The following is a 21,233-nucleotide window of genomic DNA, read 5'->3' as shown; positions in this document are numbered from 1 at the left end:
CTGGTACACCCACTCCATCTGACAGCAGAACTACCTAATGATAACGCCGACAGGTGGTTGCAGCACATCAAGCAGGCAATAGACCAATCAAGCAAAACACATCCGGAACCAACTGCAGACGTACCACTACTAGTTCATATAATTCCCACAACTATACAGTTGGAATGTGAGCTCAATAGGTGTGAACCCGGAACTCAAGTTCTGTGGCAACTACCCTAGACCTTCCGATTCCGGTTCGTTGCCGCTTTAGGAAATCAGTATATGAAGATGCGGGGAGGGTCCTTGGGGGGTTCAAGCCTCCTCTCGACCATAGCACCTCCGTCGGGGCATCTTTGTATTAAAGCGAGCCGAGCTGGGACGTGCTGTGCCTGGAAGCAGCATCATCTGTCGCCAGACGAGGTCCAGTGGCAGTTCTCGTCGTCGGTGGTGCTTGCTGCCGTGCCCTCGACTGACAACCCGCTTCTCCCAGCCTCAGGTGATGACGAACACTGACCCCCCACGGGTATAATAACCTTGGATATCCCCCCATCTCCTGCCCCCAGGAGGAACAGGAATCATACACGATGGGTTCGCAGATAGGGGATCCGGATGAATTGACGGTTCTCGTCACGGGCTTTGGTGTACGTCTATCCCTCTCCCTCCTCCCCCGCATACGCATCACGACGTCACTGTCACGCGAGATACACGAGCTTGTTTGATATCACAGCTGCTGACGCGGGTTACGAGCAGCCCTTTAGGGAGCAGTATCCCATCAACCCCTCGTGGGAGATTGCCAGCGGTCTGCCCTCCCACCTGCCGCCGCTGCGGGCAAAGAACCCGAACTCGCGGCACGTCGCCGTTGCGCTGCCCAAGGTGCGCATCCTGGTGCACCCGGAGCCGATCCGCGTCAACTATCGCGTCGTGAGGGACCTGGTGCCGACGCTTTACAGCGGACAGCGGATTGACCTGGTGATCCACATTGGCATGGCGGGCCCGCGGCCGTTTTACTGCATCGAGAGGAGGGGGCATCGTGATGGGTACAAGCACACTGACGTTGATGGCGAGAGGCCTGATGAGGAGGAGGAGCGTAGGCCTGGGAGCGATTGGCCGTGGCGAGGTTTGCCTGAGGAGATTGAGACGGAGCTGGACGTGGAAGACGTGCTTGAGCGATGGCAGGCACACAGTTCGGTAAGTCGTGACGAAGAGGAGGATTGGGTTTGCCGATGCTGATACTATCGTAGGAGGATATGGACCTTCGCATTTCCGAGGACGCGGGGAGATATCTGTGCGACTTTATCTACTACTCGAGCCTCGCCGAGCTGTGGAAGCTGCAGCGGCCGAGAAAGGTGGTGTTTCTTCATGTGCCGGCCGATGCATCGCACCAGAGCATCGAGAAAGGACGAGAGCTGGCTGTGAATTTGATACGGTCCATTGTCGAGAGCGAGACGGACAAGTCGCGGGAGGAGTAAGGGGGACATGTCAGCATGTATGCATACGGGAGTTTGTATATTTTTGTTTCTATCAATGACATCACAAGCCGAGGTTTTCACTACAAAATGCAATTCGGCGACCTGTATGCATCGTTCGCCGACCTGGTGAGGGCATCCAATGGAACCGGCTTACAAAATATTCTGCGTGATAGGTTGAATTTAGTAATCGCCCCGGGCCTCGGAGATGCCGCCGCGACTGGATTGCGGAAATCGGGGACGGGAATATATACCTAGGTCGGAACCTGATAAGACCAACTCCACCTGGTGATATATAGAGCTGGACTTTGCATCCTTAACCTACAATCACTCACATAAACCTAACTCTCTGCTATTCAACCATCACAATGTGCAAGAAGGCCACCTGCGGAACCTGCAGTAAGAAAACTCCCCTCACCACCAAAAAACACACACTAAAACCCCCCCTCCTAGACAAGACCTCCTGGTGGGGATGCGGCAGCCACATCTCTTCCGTCCTCGACAGCGTCCCCGCCGCTCAACGCTGCGAGTGCGAGCCCAAGATCGAGGTCGGAGGAAACTCGTACCCTCCCATGGCGGCGTCGCCCAACTGACTCATCCGCAACGCCGCGGCGCTGGTGCTGTGGATGCGTGGGAAGAAGGCCGTGTGGTCGCCTACTGGTGTTGTTGAAGAACCGCTGTGATTAAGGGATGGAATGATTTGACGAGGCGTGGCGTTGGGAGGTGAATAGAAAGATAACCTGGAGATGAGCTCGGTATCGTGGAGTTGGGTTGAGTTGAGTTGAGTTGCCAAAGACAAGATCGGTCAAGTCGAATAGAATGTCTACAGACCAGTAACAAACCGTTCTATCAAAGTGACCATATCCCAAAGTGTATATATATCTGAGATCTCCAACTACACCCTCATTCTTATCTCCTTCTGGCACCCCCACCGGCACCAGCATCACCCCTCTCTGCCAAACTCACCACCTCTTGGATGCCAGCCGCCTCCTGCTCCTCCTCCAGTGCCACAATCTCCTCACGACAATCCCACCACTTTTCTTCACTGAGCTCGTACGCCTTGGCCTTGATCTCCTTGATGGCCATGGTCTCGGGCTGGATGTTCTTCCACCGGAGGCTCGTCATCAGGATTTCCTGCCACTCGGCTGATGTGCGTGAAAAGAACTCGCGTCGGCTCTCGAAAGGCTATCACATTGTCAGAATGACCTTGAAACGGCGAAAAATATGATTTGGAAACTTACTCTGGGGTGTGGGAGTCCGTCATCCACAGAAGTGGCTGTGGTCTCAGTCTCGTCATCTTCCGATGCGGCTACCGAAGGCTCCGAGGAAGCCTCTGAAGAAACCTCGGAAACTTCATCCTGCTTCTTCTTGCGCTTGCTCGGTGTGAACATTTGAGTTGACTCTTCCTCTTCTTCCTCATCTTCATCCTCATCGTCCTCGTCGTCTTCATCATCCTCATCTTCAGACTCCTGCAATAATTATTAGCTCTGCGGCTGCAAGTCAATAGCATGCAACTCACAATCCAGTCCTCGACAGGTCGGGTAAAGATCTCCTTGCATCCGTCCATCTTTCCTAGATCAATCGCGTACAGATCGTCAAAGGTAAACTCTCGATCCCCCTTTTCAAAGGTGCCGCCGTAGATGTAGAGAACATCATCCTGGACAGCCAGCTGAGCGTTGAATCTCATATGCGGGGGTTCCATGGTCACTGGCATCTCCCTTGCTGGCTTCTCATCATCCTCCTCCTCCTTCTTGACGAGTTCAATGTCATCAGCGTCCTCAAGCGAGGCACCCGTTTCGAGGGCGGCAAGTTGCCTGAGAAGCTCCTCCTCGTTTGCCTGAGCTCGTCCACGACGTCCACCTCGAGGCTCGGGGGCGGCCTTCTTTTGCTGACGGGGCTTACGGAGACCCATAGGCATGAAACGGTTGCGCTCAATGTTCCAGGCGAAGAGCTGGTTGAAGAACTCACTGTCCATACCCTCCTCGCTCTGCTCAACGTCGTGCACTCCGCCAAACATGATGCCGCGACCCTTGTGCCAAGTCATAGTTGCTCCAGCTCGAGTAGGGTTTGGCGCATTGGCCGGCTTCTTTCGCCTCTCCCAGCGAACTGTAGGGGGAGTGTTGGGGCTGGCGTCAGTAGGGGGCTGGGTGATCCTGAGGTAGAAGCAGTCTTCGTGGACCTTGGGGATCAGGACGTTTCGCTGGGCTTGACTTGGCCCCTTGTTACCCTTTTGCTTGACATTCACTGTCGCTTTGACTCGCGAGTAGCCTCCATAGAGGGCCGCGCCTTGCTCATGGGGAAGGAGGGTGAAAGATGATCGAGCGTCTGGCTTGAGCTGTGCAGGAGGCAGCTGAGGGGAGTGCCACACAAAGTTGATGGTGTCAAAGATCCAGAGGTCAGCCAGGTACTTTGTCTGGTTTGAAGTATCCTGGAAACCACCAAACAGAATGATGTACTGCTTCCAGTAGGTCATGCGGTGGCCACTCCTAGCAGAAGGGCTCTTGTCCTTGCCCTTGACCTCGATCTTTGTCCACTCCCTCGTCGCAGGCTCCAACCTCCAAAAGTCCGAGTAATGATGGAAAGTTCCCTGCTTGGGAGAAGAGAACTCTCCGCCAAAGAGGTAGACGTGGTTTGGGTTACCAGCTCGGGTCCAGGCATGGCCAGATCGAGGAAGGGGGGCGTTGGGTGAGGTGACGCAGCGCCACTCATCACGGCTGATGTTGTAGATGTTCAAGTCGTTGTAGAACTGGGCGAGAGAACCGTTAAAGTACTCTCCACCAAAGAGCAAAAGAGTGTTGCTGTCATGGGGAGAAGCCATCAAAGTTGACGCAGCTCGGGCCCTTGGCGGCGCCTCACAGACCGTCTCTGTGATCTTGAGGAACTGCTCCTGCTGGCGACGATACTCCTCGAGCACCTCATCAAGATCAACATCCTCGGCGTCACTGCCCTCGATCTTGGCAGCCTTGGTCTTGGCCTTCTTTTCTCCCTTGCTGGCCTGCTTGGCCGCCTTCTCAGCCTGATAGAGGGGGTCAACATCTCAGCGTCGAACGATGGAGGGGCAATATTTGGATGGAGGGGTAGTAGACATGGAGGGGCAAAGCATCTTCGCACCTTTTTGGCCTTTTTGGCGTCGTTATTCTTCTTCTTGTCCTTGGCCATTTTCACGGGGTATTGCTTGCACTGTGGATCAGTCCTGAGAAGCTTGGGATTTGAGGCGAAAATCCTGCGCGTGGATGGGGTTGCTCGAGGTTTTGATCAAGTCAAATTCTACCATTCACGACACAGTGCCATTTACATGATATGTACTGTATTTCAACCCAACGGCCGGTACAAACCTGACGAAGAAAGGAAATGGGTTTACTAGGACTGACAAAGGCTGGAGCGAATAAAGGGGATAATATCCACCGTCTCATGGTTCCATCTTGGTGGTCTTTAACGTTACACAGATCGTGCATGCAGAAGGTTGTACAAGCCGCGCATCTGGAAGCATCAGTATGAGTAAGGCTCTCTAGCTGTCTGTAAGAAGTGAATAAGAGCAAATTGTCCCTGTCCTTTAATTCGAATTATATGACGCTTGTTCTATAAATTATATCTGACATTACCCTCTTTAACCGGCCGCACAATCGTGGGATCCAGCTGCTGGACACTGAATATTCACAAATATCGAATAATCACCTCCACTCAAATGGCCCAGACGCCTTCCAGAGGCACCTGACCTATTCATCCTTCTGGCGCCACTGACTTTGATACTCACTCGCTCGCTTGTTTCGGATAGCTTCCTGGTAGGTAGGCCACCATGGCCTTGCTGGCACCCTCCATGCAGTACTGGACCACCTCGACCTTGCGATCAGGAGGCGCCAACTTGGCAATTTGCCGAATGTCGCTCGTCCGGGGTAAGAAGAGGGCGTGATCCAGCCTCTTGTATGCATTGTGCAGGTCGCCGAGGTTGTACGGCTGCATGTCGTACAGATTAAACACCTCGTCGGTGCGATACCCGGGGCCTCCCCATGGCGGACTCGCAAATAGCACCGTCTCGTCTAGGTTGACCCTGAGGTCTGGATGGAGCTCCTCTGGGCGGTTGAAGAGCTTGTCGAGGAACTCGAAGCTGTCTCCGAGGACCCAAGTGATGATGCCTGGTTCAATTCCGTAGACTTTGGCGTTGTTTTGGGCACAGGCAAGAGTTGAAGGGTCGCGTTCAACCGAGATGATGCGGCTCCATCGCTCTGAGAGGGTGAATGCGATGGTGTTTCCGCCGGCGCCAGCAAAGACGTCGATGAGTATGTGCTTCTTCTTGTCGGTACCATACATGTCATGTGCGACTTGACTAAGAACCTGTTAGGTACAGTGACCATGAGAGTGTGAGGAGGAGAGACTCACTTGGCTACTGGCTCAGGAGTGACGCCAAACCAGGCATCGTCTGTCATGTAAACGCCATAGTCGTAGAGGGAAAAGATGGAATATCGTTGGGCGAAATATCTGAAAAGCATTAGCACAATCCCCTCTGAAAAAGATTTTTGTAATGTCTCACTTTTGAATGTCCCAAGGCACCTCGTGTTTGCCCTCATAATGAAAGCAATCTTCATTGAGAGGGAGCTCCTCTGCTGGGCTCATCGAGTACTCTGCATCCCCCGACGCCATCTCCACCTCTTGGCTGCCCATGATATTCACCTCGTTTGATGTAGACAGATCTGGTCAGGTATCATCCTGCGTCAAGTTTTAAAAAGTTAAACCTAGACACTCGTGACGAAGCAGCTCAAGAGAAAAGGATGGTTGAAATTCAGCGCGAGGCTGCCAAATCTAGCTCCCCACAGTGCCCACCCACATCGGGACTAGCGCCTTGGCAACCAGCGCCAGAGCTGCAAGGCTGTGCTCGATGGTGACAGCTTGCTCCACGACCCGCCCTTGGAGCTGCAGTGTCGCTGTCCTTCTGACCCAAGACATCCATAACAGCTTTTAACACCCTTCTCCAACCCTATCAGTATTACGACCGGCATATCGAACCTCTCAAAGCGCCATGTTCAATGCGCTGAACCGTTTCATCTCGCGCTTGGACGGAGATGTCCAGCAGCAGAGGCGGGAGGAACGGGGCTCTTTTGGTTTCCAGGTCTTGAGGAACACCAACCTTGAGCTTGCTGTCGAGCCCTGGTTCGACTTTATTGTTGGCATCAACGGACGACCTATTGTACGTACTCTACCCAACCAGCTACTTAGACAGACTCCCGCTAATACACTTAGGATAACCCCGAGCCCGCCTTGTTCTCTCAAGAAGTGAGGAACTGCGCGGGCAGCACAGTCACCCTCGGACTATGGAACGCAAAGGTAGAGACACACTTTGTACATATCTCAAGCAGCCTACTCACCATCTTATAGGGCCAACGGACTAGGGAATTGCACGTCCCAGTTCCTGTAGACACGGCGTCGCTCGGCCTCTCCCTCCAATACGCTCCGCTTGCTCTCGCCGCCAACATCTGGCACGTCCTCGATGTCCCCGCCAACTCCCCCGCTGATGTCGCCGGCCTCTTGCCCTACAGCGACTACATCTTGGGCAGCCCCGAGGGTGCTTTGTATGGCGAAAGTGGTCTGGGCGAGCTCGTCGAGGACTTTATCGGTCGGCCGATGCGCATCTGGGTTTACAACAACGAGTACAACGTCACGAGGGAGGTCACAATACAGCCTAGCCGGGATTGGGGTGGTCAGGGTGCCTTGGGCTGCGTTCTTGGTTACGGCGCCCTCCATCGGATACCGCCTCCTCTGAGCGAGCCTGTCGATGCACCGGGCGAGACAATGTTCGATGGAGGAATCAACGAGAAGAGCGCAGACATCTTTGTACCCGCTGTTGGGGTGCCTGCTGTTGGAGCTGGAACCACAGAGACGCCGCCTCCTCCTTCTGGGGATTTCCTCGTCCCAGCTCAGATGATTGACACATCTCCCGTGAGCGCGCCGCCAAGAGGAGGACACAAGAAGAAGGAACGTCACGGTCACAGTCCCAACAGGATGATGGACGACTACTTTAAGGAGGAGGAGGAAAAGAGCCGAGCCGTTGACAATGCTCCGTCAACCACAGGCTCACCACTCCCTCCTCCACCAAAAGCACACGGTCCCCCTAGGGCGTCTCCTAAGCCGGAGGCACAGGCGGCTGGAAGTGAAGCAGAATGAGTCCATGGCAAAGTAGCATGCATGTATAAATGATTCCCCCTTGTTGACGTTGACCTGATCTATTTCCTCGCTTTCTTGCTGGCAAACTTTTTAAAGACTTTCGTGAAATGCCGTCTAGTATTGTACACTGCCTGTTGGGTCCGACATGTCCCCCAGGAAGCCCCTATTCCACATGTAGGGCGATGCTGTCCGCTCTCGATGCTCTAGTTGATGAAGTTGACGCAGAAGAAATGCAGGATCAAGCTGCAGACGACATAGTCGGCGAACGCTCTGGGGTAGAGTCAGATAAGATACCGCGACAGAGTATCGGGGGAACAAACCTCTCGGGAGACACTGAAGGGAACTCGGCCTTGTTGGACTGGCTGGTCTGAACTCGCAATGAAGCTGGGCACCACGTCAGCACCCCCTTTCCTCGAGTCTAGATACGAATACATACCCGTCAGGACAAACTGTCCAACCGTAGCCGAGAAACCAGACAGGAAAGCGTTGAAAGGCTGTATGCAAGTTAGTATCTGGTACGTCTCGCATGATGCGCCCGGAACCTACGTAGTTGCCAGCAAGCACGCAGTAGAGGAACTGGAGAGCTCCAACGGCCACGAGGAAGACGAGGAAGACGTCAATGAGCTTGGTGCGCTGGGGGGTGTCCTGGATGTAGTGGTCGTAGATGTTCTGCAGCACCTTGTCCCAGCTATCGCCGCTCTTCTTAGGCTTTGGCTGAGAGGCCGAGGCGGGTGCGGCAGCGCTGGCCTGCGCAGCAGCAGCGGCCGTGGGGGTGATGTCGCGGGCGTTCTTCTTGGGCGCCATGATGCACTCTCGATCGAAGGAGGGGACTGGAAAGTTGGGGGTGATCGGTCGAAGCGGGCACGTGTAGGTGAAGTTGGTGATGGATCGCGGCTTGGTGATAGTTGGTGGTGGTTCATGCTGGTGCAAGCCAGAGCTCCAGATGGACACGAAAGCTCCAAGGTGGATCGAGATGTGATTGGCTGAGATGGCGACGCTAGAATCCGGGGGTCGGGCCCACTTTCGCCGACCCGTTGATGTCGTCAACTTGAATGCCCCGAGCTCCGACGACCTTCCATCTGTCTTTTGTATTTATTCGTGGTCAAGCTTGAAATTGGTTCTTCTTCACTTGAAAATAGCATATCAAGGGGATCAATTACCCACCAGATCATTCAATTGAACTAGAAACGCTCACAATGGTTGGTCTCCTGCTTCATCTCCTGTCTCACTGACTGACACCTGTCATAGGCGGCTCCCAACTTCCACGACCTCGAGATCCCGGCCTATGTCCTGGGTGCCGTGACTGCCGGTGGCGGTATCATGGGGTATGCGCGCACGCGGTCCGTTCCATCCATTGTCGCAGGCTGCGCCGTTGGTCTCTTGTGTAAGTCTAGGCCACGTCGTCAACCAATCCTCAGCCACTGACTGTCGCAGACGCCCTTGGCGGCTATCGTATCCAGAACGAGCATTCCTACGGTGTTGAGCTGGGCCTCCTGGCCTCGATTGTCCTCGGGGGCTCTGCGTTTCCCCGAGCCATCCGTCTGAGGAAGCCGGTTCCCATCCTCCTCAGCATCATCTCGGCATTTGGCCTGTTCACTTTCGGTACTGCTCTGCGAAGGAAAGCTTAGGATTTTCGAGTGAGGAAGTAGTGCGATCAATGCAGTCTGTTATTTCACCACGATTGCAAGTTGTTGATAGCAAGTTCTTGCCGCCGTACAAGTCCCTGGCAAATAACGCAAGGAGCCAACTGAAGCCATATCCAATATTGTCCAAGTGCCATAAACGGCAATCACAAATGTCTTGGCGCGAGAGACACTGATTGTGATGGACTCAAGTTTGCCCCTTGGGATTGGTCCCCCTGAGCAGAGGTGGCTTGAAGGGCTTTGAATCTGGTATGCTTCAAAACTCGCCCTTGATTGTGTCACTAGCTCATTATGCTTGCCTCGATCGCTGCAGGTATATCAACCACAATCGTTAGGAATGTTGAGGTTTCAAGTACTGATTAAAATGCATTCGTGGGATGCAACGGAGTGATCGACTATCTAGGGCGATGGGCATCCGCCGGCCGATTTGTCAAATGGCAGACCTGGACTTGGCAAGATTGAACTCCTGCACGAAGAATCAGCGTTGCCTTTGCCGAAATCTTCAACATGAGGCTTCGACTGAGCCGCCTGATAGCTTCGGCTATTTTGCTGTCGCTTGGTGTGGGATTCACAGTTGTAACCAATGCTGACGGCACCACATTGGGCAACGCCATGATGCCTGGCTCCGGGATATCTCTCCTGTCAGGTTCATATACTGGGGACTCTGCCGCCTCGGGGACATTCAGCGATGGGCCCTTTGGCATCAGCTCCGGCACAATCTTGACGTCGGGACGGGCAGATGGAGCTACGGTACCCGGGTCAGACAACGACAACGGACAGCCAGGATACATGGGGGGTAACACATTCGACGCGGCGGTCTTGAGTCTCGACATCTCGATATCTCCGCCGTTCACCGGCTTTGAGTTGGAATTCGCCTTTGCGTCCAACGACTATGGCGGGTGAGCTTTGAACCTGGCCTTATTTTTCTTGAGAATGGCGTGGCTAATTGATCCCAGCAATAATGACGCTTTGCGTGTTGACGTAGCCAGCAATAGCTTGACGTAAGTTGCGAACCTTTATTTATCTTCCACAAGTATGAAGCGGCTGACAATACCAGAACAATCTTCGACCTTGCCAATGCCTTCATGGACGCCCCATATTCCATCACCCCCCCGAACAGCCTGACGAAGTACGACAAATCCAGCCCGCCTATACTAATAGGGTTTGCGACGGGCTCCGGAGTATTCAATGTCAAGATCGCCATGTATGACCTGAACGACGAGTTCGAGGACAGCGCCGCTCTCATCCGGATGAGAGGCTGTGAGAATTGTCCTGCGGGCCCAGAAATCAACTATGAGACAAAGACCGTCACTGTTACCCCTGGGGAAGCAGAGTATTTCTCCACTGTCAAGGCGTCTGGGACTGCTACAGGATACTACATTAAAGGTGTGTCAGCAACTGCAACTGCAGACACAACTACGACTGAAGAGACAACCACAACTGCGGGCACAACTACGACTGAAGAGACAACCACAACTGCGGGCACAACTACGACTGAAGAGACAACCACAACTGCGGGCACAACTACGACTGAAGAGACAACTACAACCGCAGACACGACTACGACTGAAGAGACAACTACAACCGCAGACACGACTACGACTGAAGAGACAACTACAACCGCAGACACGACTACGACTGAAGAGACAACTACAACCGCAGACACGACTACGACTGAAGAGACAACTACAACTGCAGAGACAACTACGACTGCAGAGAGAACTACAACTGCAGAGACAACTACGACTGCAGAGACAACTACAGACTTTACCACAGAGACAACGACATACTTCACCACAGAGACAACTACATACTTCACCACAGAGACAACTACAGACATAACTACAGACACAACAACGGTCCCGGATACAACTACGACTATGGATACGACTACAGCTATAGACACAACAACGACTACAGATACAACTACGGGCACGGACACGACTACGACAGACACAACTACGGCTGAGGATTCGACCACCACAGCGGATTCAACTACCACCATGGATTTGGACACATCCACAGATTCAACTCTGACAACAGAGGTAACTACGACTATCGACTCAACCATAACCGACACAACTACGACGACCGACATCACTACAACTGCCGACACAACTGTGACTACCGATTCAACTGCGGTTATTGATTCAACCACCACCACCGACTTGACAACCACGGTCATCGACTCAACCACGACTATCTACTCAAGCGAGACCACCGAAGACTCAACTACAGATAATGGAGAATCGACAACAACCACAGCAGATTTGGCTACCACCAACCAGTCAACCGAGAGTCTTGGGGAGACGACCTCCACAGCTATCACTACCTCTGCCCAAATCTCTTCCATAGCATCCACCGAAAGCGACACAGCATACGAATCTTTGACCGACACGACCGAGTCCACAGCTGTACTCTCCACCTTGGAGTCGTCGTCCGCCTTGGAGGCCACTCCTACCTCTCAGTCTATGACTGAAACGGCGACTGATTCTACCAGCGGCATTTCAACAACGGAGCCAAACGAGTCTGAGCAGCCACAGCCTTCTACTACTACCGGACCATTTATATCCTCTGTGGACACACCTACAGGGAGTGTTGAGTCTCCCAGTACGAATACGCCAGTTGGCCAGTCCTCCACCAGCGTCCTTTTACCAGAGACACTGTCACCAGATACCTCTTCTCTCTCGTTTCCTCTACCCGAATCTTTGTCTACAGGCTCGGACTCACAGGTCCCGTTGAGCACAACATTGCCGGCCCAGGACTCTGTGACCGTCGAATTGACGGCATCCTCGTCACCCCTTGCCACGAGCTTCTCGGCTGATTCTTCTATTCTTTCATCTTCAGACACAACCTCGACAGTTTCTGGCTCCACCCCCAATGCTTCAAACGTGCCAGCTATAGATCGGTATATATACTTTGGGTGTCTATCGTCTGTGCAAGGCTACCCGAGCTTCAATATCGTCCGTAGCGCAACTGACATGACGCCTCGAAAGTGTATATCGATGGCCACCGGGCGGCGGTTTGTGGGCATCCATCTTACGTTAGTAGCCAAGCTTGAAGCTCCAGTATGTGACTCTGACCATTGCTTAGATCTTGCTACGCGGCGGATTCCTTGGATTCCGCTGAATTGACTGTGGATGCTAGTTGTGATCTTCCATGCCCCGGGGATCCAACACTCTTCTGTGGCGGGTTTCTGAGTGGGGATGCGAGTAGGAGCAAGAGACACCAACTTGGCCGACGCATCAGTCGCCGAGATGCACCGCCGGGCATCTTGCTCACCTTGTATTTGTTTGCCGAAGCCAATCAGGAGTCCTCAAGCGAAATCACCGCGGCGAGCACACCGTCAACTAGCCCTGATCGAACTGTAGTCTCGCAGTCGAACTCTGGGGATATCTCGATCAGCCCAACACTGAGCAACCCTGCCCGAACTTCCACAGCTGGTCCCGGGGATGTCTCGCTCAGTTCGACGCTAAACAACCCTGACCAGACATCCGTTTCAGCTGTTAATTCTGAGGATATCTCACTCGAACCGACGCTGATAGGCCCTGACCAAACCTCGGCCTCGATAGGAGGTCCTGGGGATGCGTCACTTACCGACTCTCCTCCTTCTGTACCAACCACCTTCTTGCCGGGTGTGAACCCTCCTCCTCTACCCTCGAGCCCATTCAACCCGGGCAACCTGTCGAGGGCCGCAACCTTTGAGGCTATTGTCACAACGGTCGTCTATACCGTGCTCGACCCTCACGACCCGGCCTACCTAACCGTGGCCGAGTTTTGCACCACGCTCAAGTATCCTCCCTGCCGCAACTGTCAGTTCCAAAGGATACCGACGGTGGAGATGACGACTATCCTAACCGCCTGCGACGCGTGTGGCTATCACGGAGAGAGCAGCATCGAGCTGACCATTCCGCTGGGTGCTAATCCGGCGTTGATGACGAGCAACCCCTATACTCCGGAAGATGGCCCAGATGGCTCTCCCGCAGCTGTTCACGATGAGAATTCAGGCCCGGAATATAGGCCAAGGCCGGGGGAGCTGAGGCTAGGCCAACAGTTGTTCCAGTTGGAAAGCCCCCTTCAAAGGCGAATGGGTATGGTGGACATGACCGGCCTGTTATTCACCATGACGAAACAACTGGAGAGCACAACAAGGAGAATAACCCCCCTGGGGGTAATCATACTCCAGTTGGTGAACCTGGCCCTTCTCAACATGAGCAAGTTCCAAGCAACGATCATGGCGAGCCTGCCGGACCAGGATATGAGCCGCAAATAGGGCCCGGCAAAGATGGAGCCATCGTCAGGCCAACATCGGCCCCTTCAGTCGAGGCTGTACCAAAACCCGAGCCAGCCGGAGCATCAGCTGACCTAAAGGTGTTTACGGTTCCTATGGCAAACATACCGTCGACGCCTCCAGATTCTCCCGTCATCGTGGCAGCCGGCCATGTAGCGAGGGGGGTAGACGGCGTATTGACATTCTTTGCTCTCGTAGCTGGACTTTTCCTAATGCTGTAAGATCTTGGTTCATGTACATAGTTTTCACCATTCATTACGATGTTTCCTTTGTCTTTTTCGACTGTATGGTTGTTGTCGTGAGCACTGCTGCATAGACGGCTGGATTATCACTCCATCACTTGAAGAGTTGGGCATATACACCAATTGTATCCGTCACTGCTTCGAATCGAGTCTGTTAATCGAGTATAGTTGCGTGGTTGATGATTGTACATTGCGGTTCGTTCCATACGCCCGCTCCATGCATTCCAATTGTCCCAAAACGCCAGCCCAGTCGTGTAGTATACAAAATCGTAGCAATCAACTCGGTCGTGGGGCTTCTTTCTGATCTCGCATCGGTCGAGTTGCTGCCGGCTACAGGCCCAACTCTCGCTGCTGCTCCTTGATCTTGTCTCGCTTCGCGCGGGCGGCGGCTCGGTTCTCGGCCTGGACCTTTGTCCTCTCGGCCCTCAGGCAGGCGCTGACCTTGTCCTTGGCGTCGTTGCAGCTGCCGACGGCCTTGTGCATGAAGCCTTTGGCGTGGCACTCTTCGAGGGCGGCGATGACTTCCTCGCACGCTGCAATTGAATGATTAGCGGGTGCCGGGCTCGAATTTAGGGGCGTTGGAGCATACCCAAGGCGTTCTGGGTGTGAAGATGAGGATGCATGGTTATGGTGTTTGCGTTGAATTAGTCAAATGGACCCTGGAGGATGGAAAGAAATCCAACGATCGCCACAGGTCGACGGGATTGATTGATGGATTGGATGCGGAGCGCACGGACCATGTCGGAGGTTAGGCGATGTCCACACCTTGGAGCCTCTCTTTGGAGGGGCATTCACTCATTCACTCTCCTCCTCGAGGCGATATCAACACTTGATACTCCTCCACGACAAGCAAAATACGCCCAGAGTCACAGAGTCAAGCCCGTCGAAAGACTTCAAATCGCCCATCATGTCTTCGGCTCAGGTCCCTGCCAAGAAGCAGCAGGGTCAGTCTCACCTCCTCCATCTCATCCCACCTCGATCCTTTCTCACTCAAAACTCCAAACCACAGATCTCCAGGCCACCTACTCCAACTACAAGAACACTCTGCAGCAAATAGCCCAGAAAATCGGTGACATCGAGCAAGAAGCTGAGGAGCACAAGTACGCACACCCTCCCTCACCTTGCGTTGACTCCTTTACCCTCCAGCGCCCGGCATGACGTCGGGGCTTGTCGACCTCATCCTCCCGCCGTCATGCCATTTTAGCATCTTCACCGCTCAAGAAACTCTTTCACCGCTTATTCTGACCGTGCTTGCCCAGGCTTGTTTTGGAAACTCTAGAGCCTCTCTCCGGAGACCGAAAGTGTTTCCGTCTCATCAACGGTGTGCTTGTCGAGAGGACCGTCAAGGATGTAGTGCCAGCCCTCAAGACCAACCAAGAAGGCCTCCGTAAGGTCCTTGATGATCTTGTCAAGCAGTACAAGACGAAGCAGGATGATCTTGAGAAGTGGAAGGTGAGTCGAATCTCCAGTTGTTTGCCTGATGTGCTGAAGAACAGACGCTGATACACTCTACAGAAAAAGAACAATGTGCAGGTTGTACAGCAATAATCATGTTACAAAGACAAAACGAAATAAAAGTACTCGCTTGTAAGAAAGCGATATTGATTGGGTCAAAGATACAGACGTCCTTCGTCTTCCTCTTCAACGTGCATGCTGGAAGCGACCAAATGGGTCAACCAAGCGCAACGATTTCGGTCTATTCTGACCCGAAACCACCGTCCATGCTCTTGCGCCTACCAGACCACAGGCACCCAAGTCTGCCGATTGATTGCTTACCATCAGATGCCTTCAGGCTGAACGAGCAGAAAAGATGGTGTCGATGCGTTGTACATTTCTGTGCGCGCGGTGGGGTCCTGGCGGCAAGGGCGTCTCCATGCCCAACCGCATGAGGCCCCAGAAACCTCAAACCCCCCGGGCTTCTTGACATACAGGACACAGACAGAATGCGAGGGCAAGGGCGGGGGGAAAGGTCTCGAATGTCTTTGGCTGGACGAGGAGGCCCCGATTGACGAGGCTTTCCCACCGGCTGCATCTCGATATGCTGGCCATGTTGGACCAGAGTTGGCGATGGCTGCATTGAGTGAAACTTGTAAACCTCTTCTGACACTACGGGCTTTGACCCTCAAATTTTGAGGTGCTGTTATAGCTGTGGCCTCAGCATCCTTGTCCTGCTGGGAACTAACAACATTTCGACTTTTCTCTTGTTTAATGCCTCAAAAGGAAGAGACATGCATCTCGAGGCGGACTGCGTGAACCTTGGACAGCCAACAATGCCTCAGGTAGAATAACAAACGGACAACTGGCACTGGATACTCGGATCAAATCGCTCAACATCTCGATCCTCACCGGGGGGCTTGGAGAGCCTCGTAGACCCTGCTGAACGATGTGGACAGGATGACGGCATGTTTGCAGCTGAAACTACCAACCCAACACCACTGCTCTGCCTCTCCTCACTGCCCCTTCCCCATTACCAAGACCTCCCTGTGGGGGTTGGTTCATTCGGGTTCCAACTCATCGGGCAACAGATCGGCTGTTGCTGCGAGGAGGCATATTCGAGGCTGGGATATGTGCGTCTGACTGGCTGCCGCTACGCCCACGTCCCCCTCCAAGAGCCCATGCGGCGCAGTAGTCGTTTCTACGCTGCATGCGGCTTGTCGTCCCGAGATATAGCTTCTGGAAGGCATGGATGTATTTGAGCCCAATCAACCCTGGATCCCGGGATGACCGACTGCAGCTTACATCGGGTTGCCTAGATGAGCTTCGGACGAGACTGCCTGTCTGATGGTAGAGAGATGGAACCGCTGACGTACAGTCCAGCCTCTCAGGATTGGATGGTCAATGACAGGCTCAGGAGATCTTCAGGGACTCTCATCATGGCGCATCCATCACTTTCGTTTGGAGCATCCAGGCACACAAGTCGCGAGGCTGTCAACGCACATCATCTCGTCAGCTCAGCGCCAGAGCGGCCAGATCAGCCAGCCAAGGCCGACCCAGCAGCAACCCCCTTGGTAACTATTAGTTCCTGACTCGTCTGCGGCTCAGGCACATGTGCTGAAAAGTGTGACTGAACGGGGTACGGGGTTGGGTTCCAATGATGAGGTTGAATCGAGATCTAGAAGCGCCGAGCGGCTGGGTGCAATATGTGATTCCGACCTTCATGTCACAGCTTGATGAGAAGTGATGCCGGTAGGCGCTGGGAGGAAATGAAGTCATCTCGAGTCGTCGTACGAATGATCTAGCACCTTTGTTGATGTGAGTCCTCATTGGTGATATCGATGAGATTTCTTGTGGACTTGACCCCAGCTCTGTGGGTTCCCACGGCCCAGTAGGATACTATCCACGGTCGTCTTGAACCCTTGACAGACTCAAAGAGAAGCCTGGTATTCGATTGGACCATATTCATCATCACAGGCTACCAGCCTCGTGGCGAGGTGCTCTGCGGCAGCTTACAGGGAGTACTGTAAATGAGGCCCAGACGGGTATCACCCCAGGTGAGGGCGAGGCCAGCCCAACCGGCCGAAAGACGGGCCTGGGACCGGACCAGGCCCTGTCACCAGGTTGGCCGCTGGACAAACGACAGCGGTGGCTTGGTGAGGTTCTGCCATTGCCAAATGAGGGCTCAAGATGGCCCACCCTCCAAGTACCGTCCCAGCGGACTTGATCGTCACCGGTCAGTGGAGAGCTGGAGGTGTGTGAGTGATGGCGGGACGTCATTTTGAGGTGCCCCGTCCCGTGTCACTGGAGGTCGGGCGATTTCCGCATGGCGCTGTGAATATGTCCTGATCAACAGGCACAATTGTCGATGCGGAGGGCCTCGCCTGGAGGGCTTTTGAAGGAGGTGAGAATGGCAGCCCTAAATTTAGCCGTAGGGCACTAGGCTATACACGTTCTCTCGGTCAGTACTAGGTAGGCAAGTAGGCAGGTATTACTTGGAACACACGGCCTCCTTCGTACGATGCGATGGATGGCCCCCCGGACGGAAGAGTTTGCGGCACACCGCCGGAGCCATGTTCGTGTTGAACCTGGTGTAGCCGTGGCCGTGGCCGTGGGGAGTGTTTGCAGCAATTGTGTCTGTTACCAAGGATGGATGGCTTGGAGAGATTAGCGGCTGAGGGGATCATTGAGTTTGGGCTTGAGGCGGATTGTCTGGTGCTCGGACGGGCCGGAAGTGTACGTGACTGATGAAATCTTTAGATTGATAACTCCTGTTGAATATCAGAAATGTATCCATTGCCTTTGTTGTCCATCAGATAACCAAGCAAAGACAACAAATGTTGTTCCCCGTCGTTGGCGGGGTGTCGTGATGATGACGATGAATGGTAGGGGCACCCGCTAACGGCTGGGTAGACTCTTTCCAAAAGGGCTTAGACGCGATGGCAGACCCCGAGCCTACTGCACCTGGCAGTGGCAGTTGCTGTTATCGATATGGAAAACAGGTCTGGAGTGCGGCAGGTGCCCTGGACGACCTAAAAGGCACCCAGCACACAGGGCCTGGAGGCGCTTTGGGGGTCACCATTAGCGCCTTCCTGAGGCTGGGGGGCGCGCGCAACCCGGAGCCTTAGCCTTAGGCTTTCTCCTCAGGCTTCCATTTCTATTTGTTGTTGCGTGCCGGGGAAACGAAACATGAATCTAACCTCTCACTAGCTAACCCATCCAGTCTCAGCTCGCATCGCGTCTACTGTTGACCGCATCTTGAGCCTCGAATTATTCCCTGCTCAGCCTGGATTGGAGTCACTGATTCTGCCCTCTTGCTCACCTCGCCAGCCAGAGAAACCCCACATATGCACCTCTAGGACGGCGCTGCGACCTCAAGCGAACAACTCAGACACCCTCTCTCGCCCTCCACGTCTTTGCACCTCGCCCTCTCAAACCTCGCCTTCAGCCGCGGCCTGTGAGCTTTCTTCCTTTCCTCGTCCCCCTGCTCTTGCAAACCAAACAAACCCCGTCGCGAGATTCCCTCGATCGCAGACACACGCCCCGGCCTGGTCCCCCTCTGTGATCCGATCCGCACAGGACAGTGCCCTCTGGGAAGCTGGTCCCTTCAGTGTCGAGCTCCAACCATCGTCGCCCGCTGACGCGAGAGCTCCCAAACCCCGCGACCCATTGGCATCTGCCACTGGCATTGGCGAACGAGAACGCTTGCGAACCCTTTCGTGTAACAGCCCTTTTTTTACAGTACAGTACAGCTCCGTACCCGTACCCGTACCCGGTACTCCCTCCGTGCGCAGTCAACACCGCACCGCACCGCAACGCCGCTCCGTCGCCATCTCAAGTCGCGACTTCACCTGCGCCGCTCCGTCCTCCCACCGACGTTGAGACGCGCCTGAACGGCCATACTATACCGGTTTTTGCCTCGCCTGGGACCCTGCCGCTGCGACCTGCGCGCAATAATCCTCCCTCCTGCGCGTATCCTCCATCCTGCGCGTGTGTTACGTGCCCTTGCGCGCCTCGGCCTTTAACCCTTGATCTGTATCTGTCAGCCGTTACCACCGGCCGACAGCTGCTGCAAGCAATAACTCGCCGAGAAAGGCAGAGAGAGAGGTGCGTAGACTGCGCGCGCGCGATTCATCCACACCCGCCCGTCTCTCCCAGATTCGCGCATCTTTGCTGGACAATTTGCCCCTGCCCTTCTCTTCCGTCAGAGTCCCCGACCTTGAAGTCTTGGTCCCTGGTCTCGTTCATTCTTGGCCCTGCGTCAATGAGAAGGTCCCACCCCTCCCCTCCGGCTCCAGCTCCGCTCCGTATCTACCTTACCTCCAAATCCACAACCCACAGCAGGGCACCTCAACCACGCCTCAGAGCACACCCCCCCAAAAGCCCCAAGCAACCCAGCGTCATAGCCCCAAGATCCCGGGCCAGGGACCGCCTGCCTGAGCGACTAAGAGCCCTCGCCGGCATTCAGGACTGACGCAGCACTGCAGACAGAGACCCCTCTCCTCTCTCACGCACACCCCAACGACGCTTGCAAGCCCTACCGTCTGCGACGTGGCCTGGGGACACATCATCTCGAGGCCCAGCTGTGCCAGCCCGAAATCCCCTTTGACAAAGGACGCTAGCAGCCGCTGCAGGTAGCCAAATATGTCGGATTCCCCCAATCCCCTCCCAAGGAGGTCGACCAAGGTGCACAGTCACCCGAGGACGAAGCACAAATGAACGAGCAACAAGACCCACAGGCCGCAAACACGGCGGGCTACGAATTCGAGGGTGTTAAAGAACAGGACCGATGGTTGCCCATAGCCAATGGTATGTGCTCTATCCCCAGAGGGGCCCTCGTCGTGATTTGCTCGTTCCCTCGTGCGCGAGCTGCTCGAAGTCTCAGCCTTCTAGCCGTGCAGATCTGGCCGGCCCCATGTCTTGCGATTCGTCCTCCAAGTCGCCCAAAGCGCCTCGCGCCTCCAAGGCCGATAGAGCTGATGAGCTTGATGCTAACATTCGCAACTTTGCTCCAGTCGCCCGCATCATGAAGAATGCCCTGCCCGAAAATGCAAAGATAGCCAAGGAAGCCAAGGAGTGCATGCAAGAGTGTGTTAGTGAGTTCATCTCCTTCATCACCAGCGAAGGTACGTTAGCGCTCCTCTTACCCCTCAGGACTCGCAGTTACATGCTGCGATCCGAGTCATGTCTCTCCTCTGCAGCATGCTGACGGGGTTGGCTCGCACAGCATCGGAGAAGTGCCAGCAGGAAAAGCGCAAGACTGTCAATGGCGAGGATATCCTCTTCGCAATGACATCTCTGGGATTTGAGAACTACGCCGAAGCTCTCAAGGTGTATCTCTCCAAGTATCGCGAGGTTAGTATATCAGGTTTACTGCGCGGTTCGCCCTTTATTCACATGCGCCAATAGCAACAGAATCAGTCAAACCGCGACAGAGTCATGGAAAACACCCCTTGGGCTGGTGGCATGATGGGCGATGCCAAGGCTGAGCCCGGTGCCGTCGGAAACGAGTTTGCACCCGAAGGCGCAAACAGCGTCGAGGGCGCCGGTGATCCTAACTACATCTATGGGTCGCAGCCTGGCCATAACGGCGCTGGTGCTGGCGATGGCTACTAAGATGTTTCTAGTCACTTCCGGATATGTCAGGATTGCAGGCGCAAGGCCTTGCATGCGCTGCTGGCTTATCACCCCTTGGAAAGTTGATAACAACCAACAACAGTCGCGATCTGGATCACATGGATCACCGAACCGATTTGTATTACCGCTCACCTGCCGTTACGAGAACCCCCCGAAGGAAGAAACAGCGGACGGTGTATAGAGGCGGATGTATATGTACGAGAACATATGGATTAAGGATATGGAATGGAATAAACCGGAAAAGCTGGGAAAGAGACTCGATGGTGCTATCGGAATGATAGAGTTCTTGACAATGCCGTCTCCTATGCCTCTGGGCTGTGGCAGTCTCGAGCCCAGGTATAACAGTCCTTCGACAGTCAGATATCGGACTCAAGGATACAGACCA

General features: G+C 54.3%; 10 protein-coding genes across 10 annotated transcripts; 7 read left to right on the top strand and 3 right to left on the bottom strand.

Annotated features, from left to right (window-relative positions):
* Positions 1–563: 563 nt before the first annotated feature.
* Positions 564–1,448, top strand: MRS44_002898 (uncharacterized protein; the record flags this gene model as incomplete). Its single annotated transcript, XM_046275242.2, has 3 exons — positions 564–620; positions 730–1,167; positions 1,221–1,448. The coding sequence occupies 3 exons, from the start codon at positions 564–566 to the stop codon at positions 1,446–1,448; spliced, it is 723 nt and encodes a 240-aa protein (XP_046137009.1).
* A 446-nt stretch (positions 1,449–1,894) lies between these two features.
* On the bottom strand, positions 1,895–6,104 carry MRS44_002897 (uncharacterized protein; the record flags this gene model as incomplete). The annotated part of the gene is made up of 8 exons (XM_046275240.2): positions 1,895–2,122; positions 2,412–2,630; positions 2,687–2,914; positions 2,965–4,461; positions 4,557–4,668; positions 5,200–5,769; positions 5,823–5,921; positions 5,974–6,104. 8 exons carry the CDS (start codon positions 6,102–6,104, stop codon positions 1,895–1,897), a joined length of 3,084 nt encoding a protein of 1,027 aa, XP_046137007.2.
* A 355-nt stretch (positions 6,105–6,459) lies between these two features.
* MRS44_002896 (uncharacterized protein) lies at positions 6,460–7,601 on the top strand (the record flags this gene model as incomplete). The annotated part of the gene is made up of 3 exons (XM_046272027.2): positions 6,460–6,627; positions 6,681–6,764; positions 6,816–7,601. 3 exons carry the CDS (start codon positions 6,460–6,462, stop codon positions 7,599–7,601), a joined length of 1,038 nt encoding a protein of 345 aa, XP_046137005.2.
* A 203-nt stretch (positions 7,602–7,804) lies between these two features.
* MRS44_002895 (uncharacterized protein) lies at positions 7,805–8,405 on the bottom strand (the record flags this gene model as incomplete). Its single annotated transcript, XM_046275239.2, has 4 exons — positions 7,805–7,871; positions 7,922–7,985; positions 8,038–8,095; positions 8,148–8,405. 4 exons carry the CDS (start codon positions 8,403–8,405, stop codon positions 7,805–7,807), a joined length of 447 nt encoding a protein of 148 aa, XP_046137004.2.
* Positions 8,406–8,797: 392 nt separating this feature from the next.
* MRS44_002894 (uncharacterized protein) lies at positions 8,798–9,229 on the top strand (the record flags this gene model as incomplete). Its single annotated transcript, XM_046268237.2, has 3 exons — positions 8,798–8,800; positions 8,850–8,985; positions 9,036–9,229. The coding sequence occupies 3 exons, from the start codon at positions 8,798–8,800 to the stop codon at positions 9,227–9,229; spliced, it is 333 nt and encodes a 110-aa protein (XP_046137003.1).
* Positions 9,230–9,751: 522 nt separating this feature from the next.
* On the top strand, positions 9,752–13,756 carry MRS44_002893 (uncharacterized protein; the record flags this gene model as incomplete). The annotated part of the gene is made up of 5 exons (XM_065622991.1): positions 9,752–10,143; positions 10,201–10,245; positions 10,302–12,287; positions 12,338–13,335; positions 13,386–13,756. 5 exons carry the CDS (start codon positions 9,752–9,754, stop codon positions 13,754–13,756), a joined length of 3,792 nt encoding a protein of 1,263 aa, XP_065479063.1.
* Positions 13,757–14,107: 351 nt separating this feature from the next.
* Positions 14,108–14,400, bottom strand: MRS44_002892 (uncharacterized protein; the record flags this gene model as incomplete). Its single annotated transcript, XM_046280776.1, has 2 exons — positions 14,108–14,310; positions 14,367–14,400. 2 exons carry the CDS (start codon positions 14,398–14,400, stop codon positions 14,108–14,110), a joined length of 237 nt encoding a protein of 78 aa, XP_046137002.1.
* A 284-nt stretch (positions 14,401–14,684) lies between these two features.
* Positions 14,685–15,325, top strand: MRS44_002891 (uncharacterized protein; the record flags this gene model as incomplete). The annotated part of the gene is made up of 4 exons (XM_046273522.1): positions 14,685–14,721; positions 14,787–14,877; positions 15,037–15,229; positions 15,293–15,325. 4 exons carry the CDS (start codon positions 14,685–14,687, stop codon positions 15,323–15,325), a joined length of 354 nt encoding a protein of 117 aa, XP_046137001.1.
* A 2,076-nt stretch (positions 15,326–17,401) lies between these two features.
* Positions 17,402–19,651, top strand: MRS44_002890 (uncharacterized protein; the record flags this gene model as incomplete). Its single annotated transcript, XM_065622990.1, has 5 exons — positions 17,402–17,465; positions 17,568–17,615; positions 18,435–18,932; positions 19,006–19,201; positions 19,258–19,651. The coding sequence occupies 5 exons, from the start codon at positions 17,402–17,404 to the stop codon at positions 19,649–19,651; spliced, it is 1,200 nt and encodes a 399-aa protein (XP_065479062.1).
* A 275-nt stretch (positions 19,652–19,926) lies between these two features.
* MRS44_002889 (uncharacterized protein) lies at positions 19,927–20,827 on the top strand (the record flags this gene model as incomplete). The annotated part of the gene is made up of 4 exons (XM_065622989.1): positions 19,927–20,020; positions 20,113–20,303; positions 20,366–20,566; positions 20,627–20,827. 4 exons carry the CDS (start codon positions 19,927–19,929, stop codon positions 20,825–20,827), a joined length of 687 nt encoding a protein of 228 aa, XP_065479061.1.
* Positions 20,828–21,233: the final 406 nt, after the last annotated feature.

The sequence above is a fragment of the Fusarium solani genome, assembly GCF_023522795.1.
Source record: "Fusarium solani strain SB1 chromosome Unknown bctg00000001, whole genome shotgun sequence".
Classification (NCBI taxonomy): Eukaryota; Fungi; Ascomycota; class Sordariomycetes; order Hypocreales; family Nectriaceae; genus Fusarium; species Fusarium solani.
Note: the sequence above shows the minus strand (reverse complement) of the source record. Positions and strands in the feature narration are given on the sequence as shown.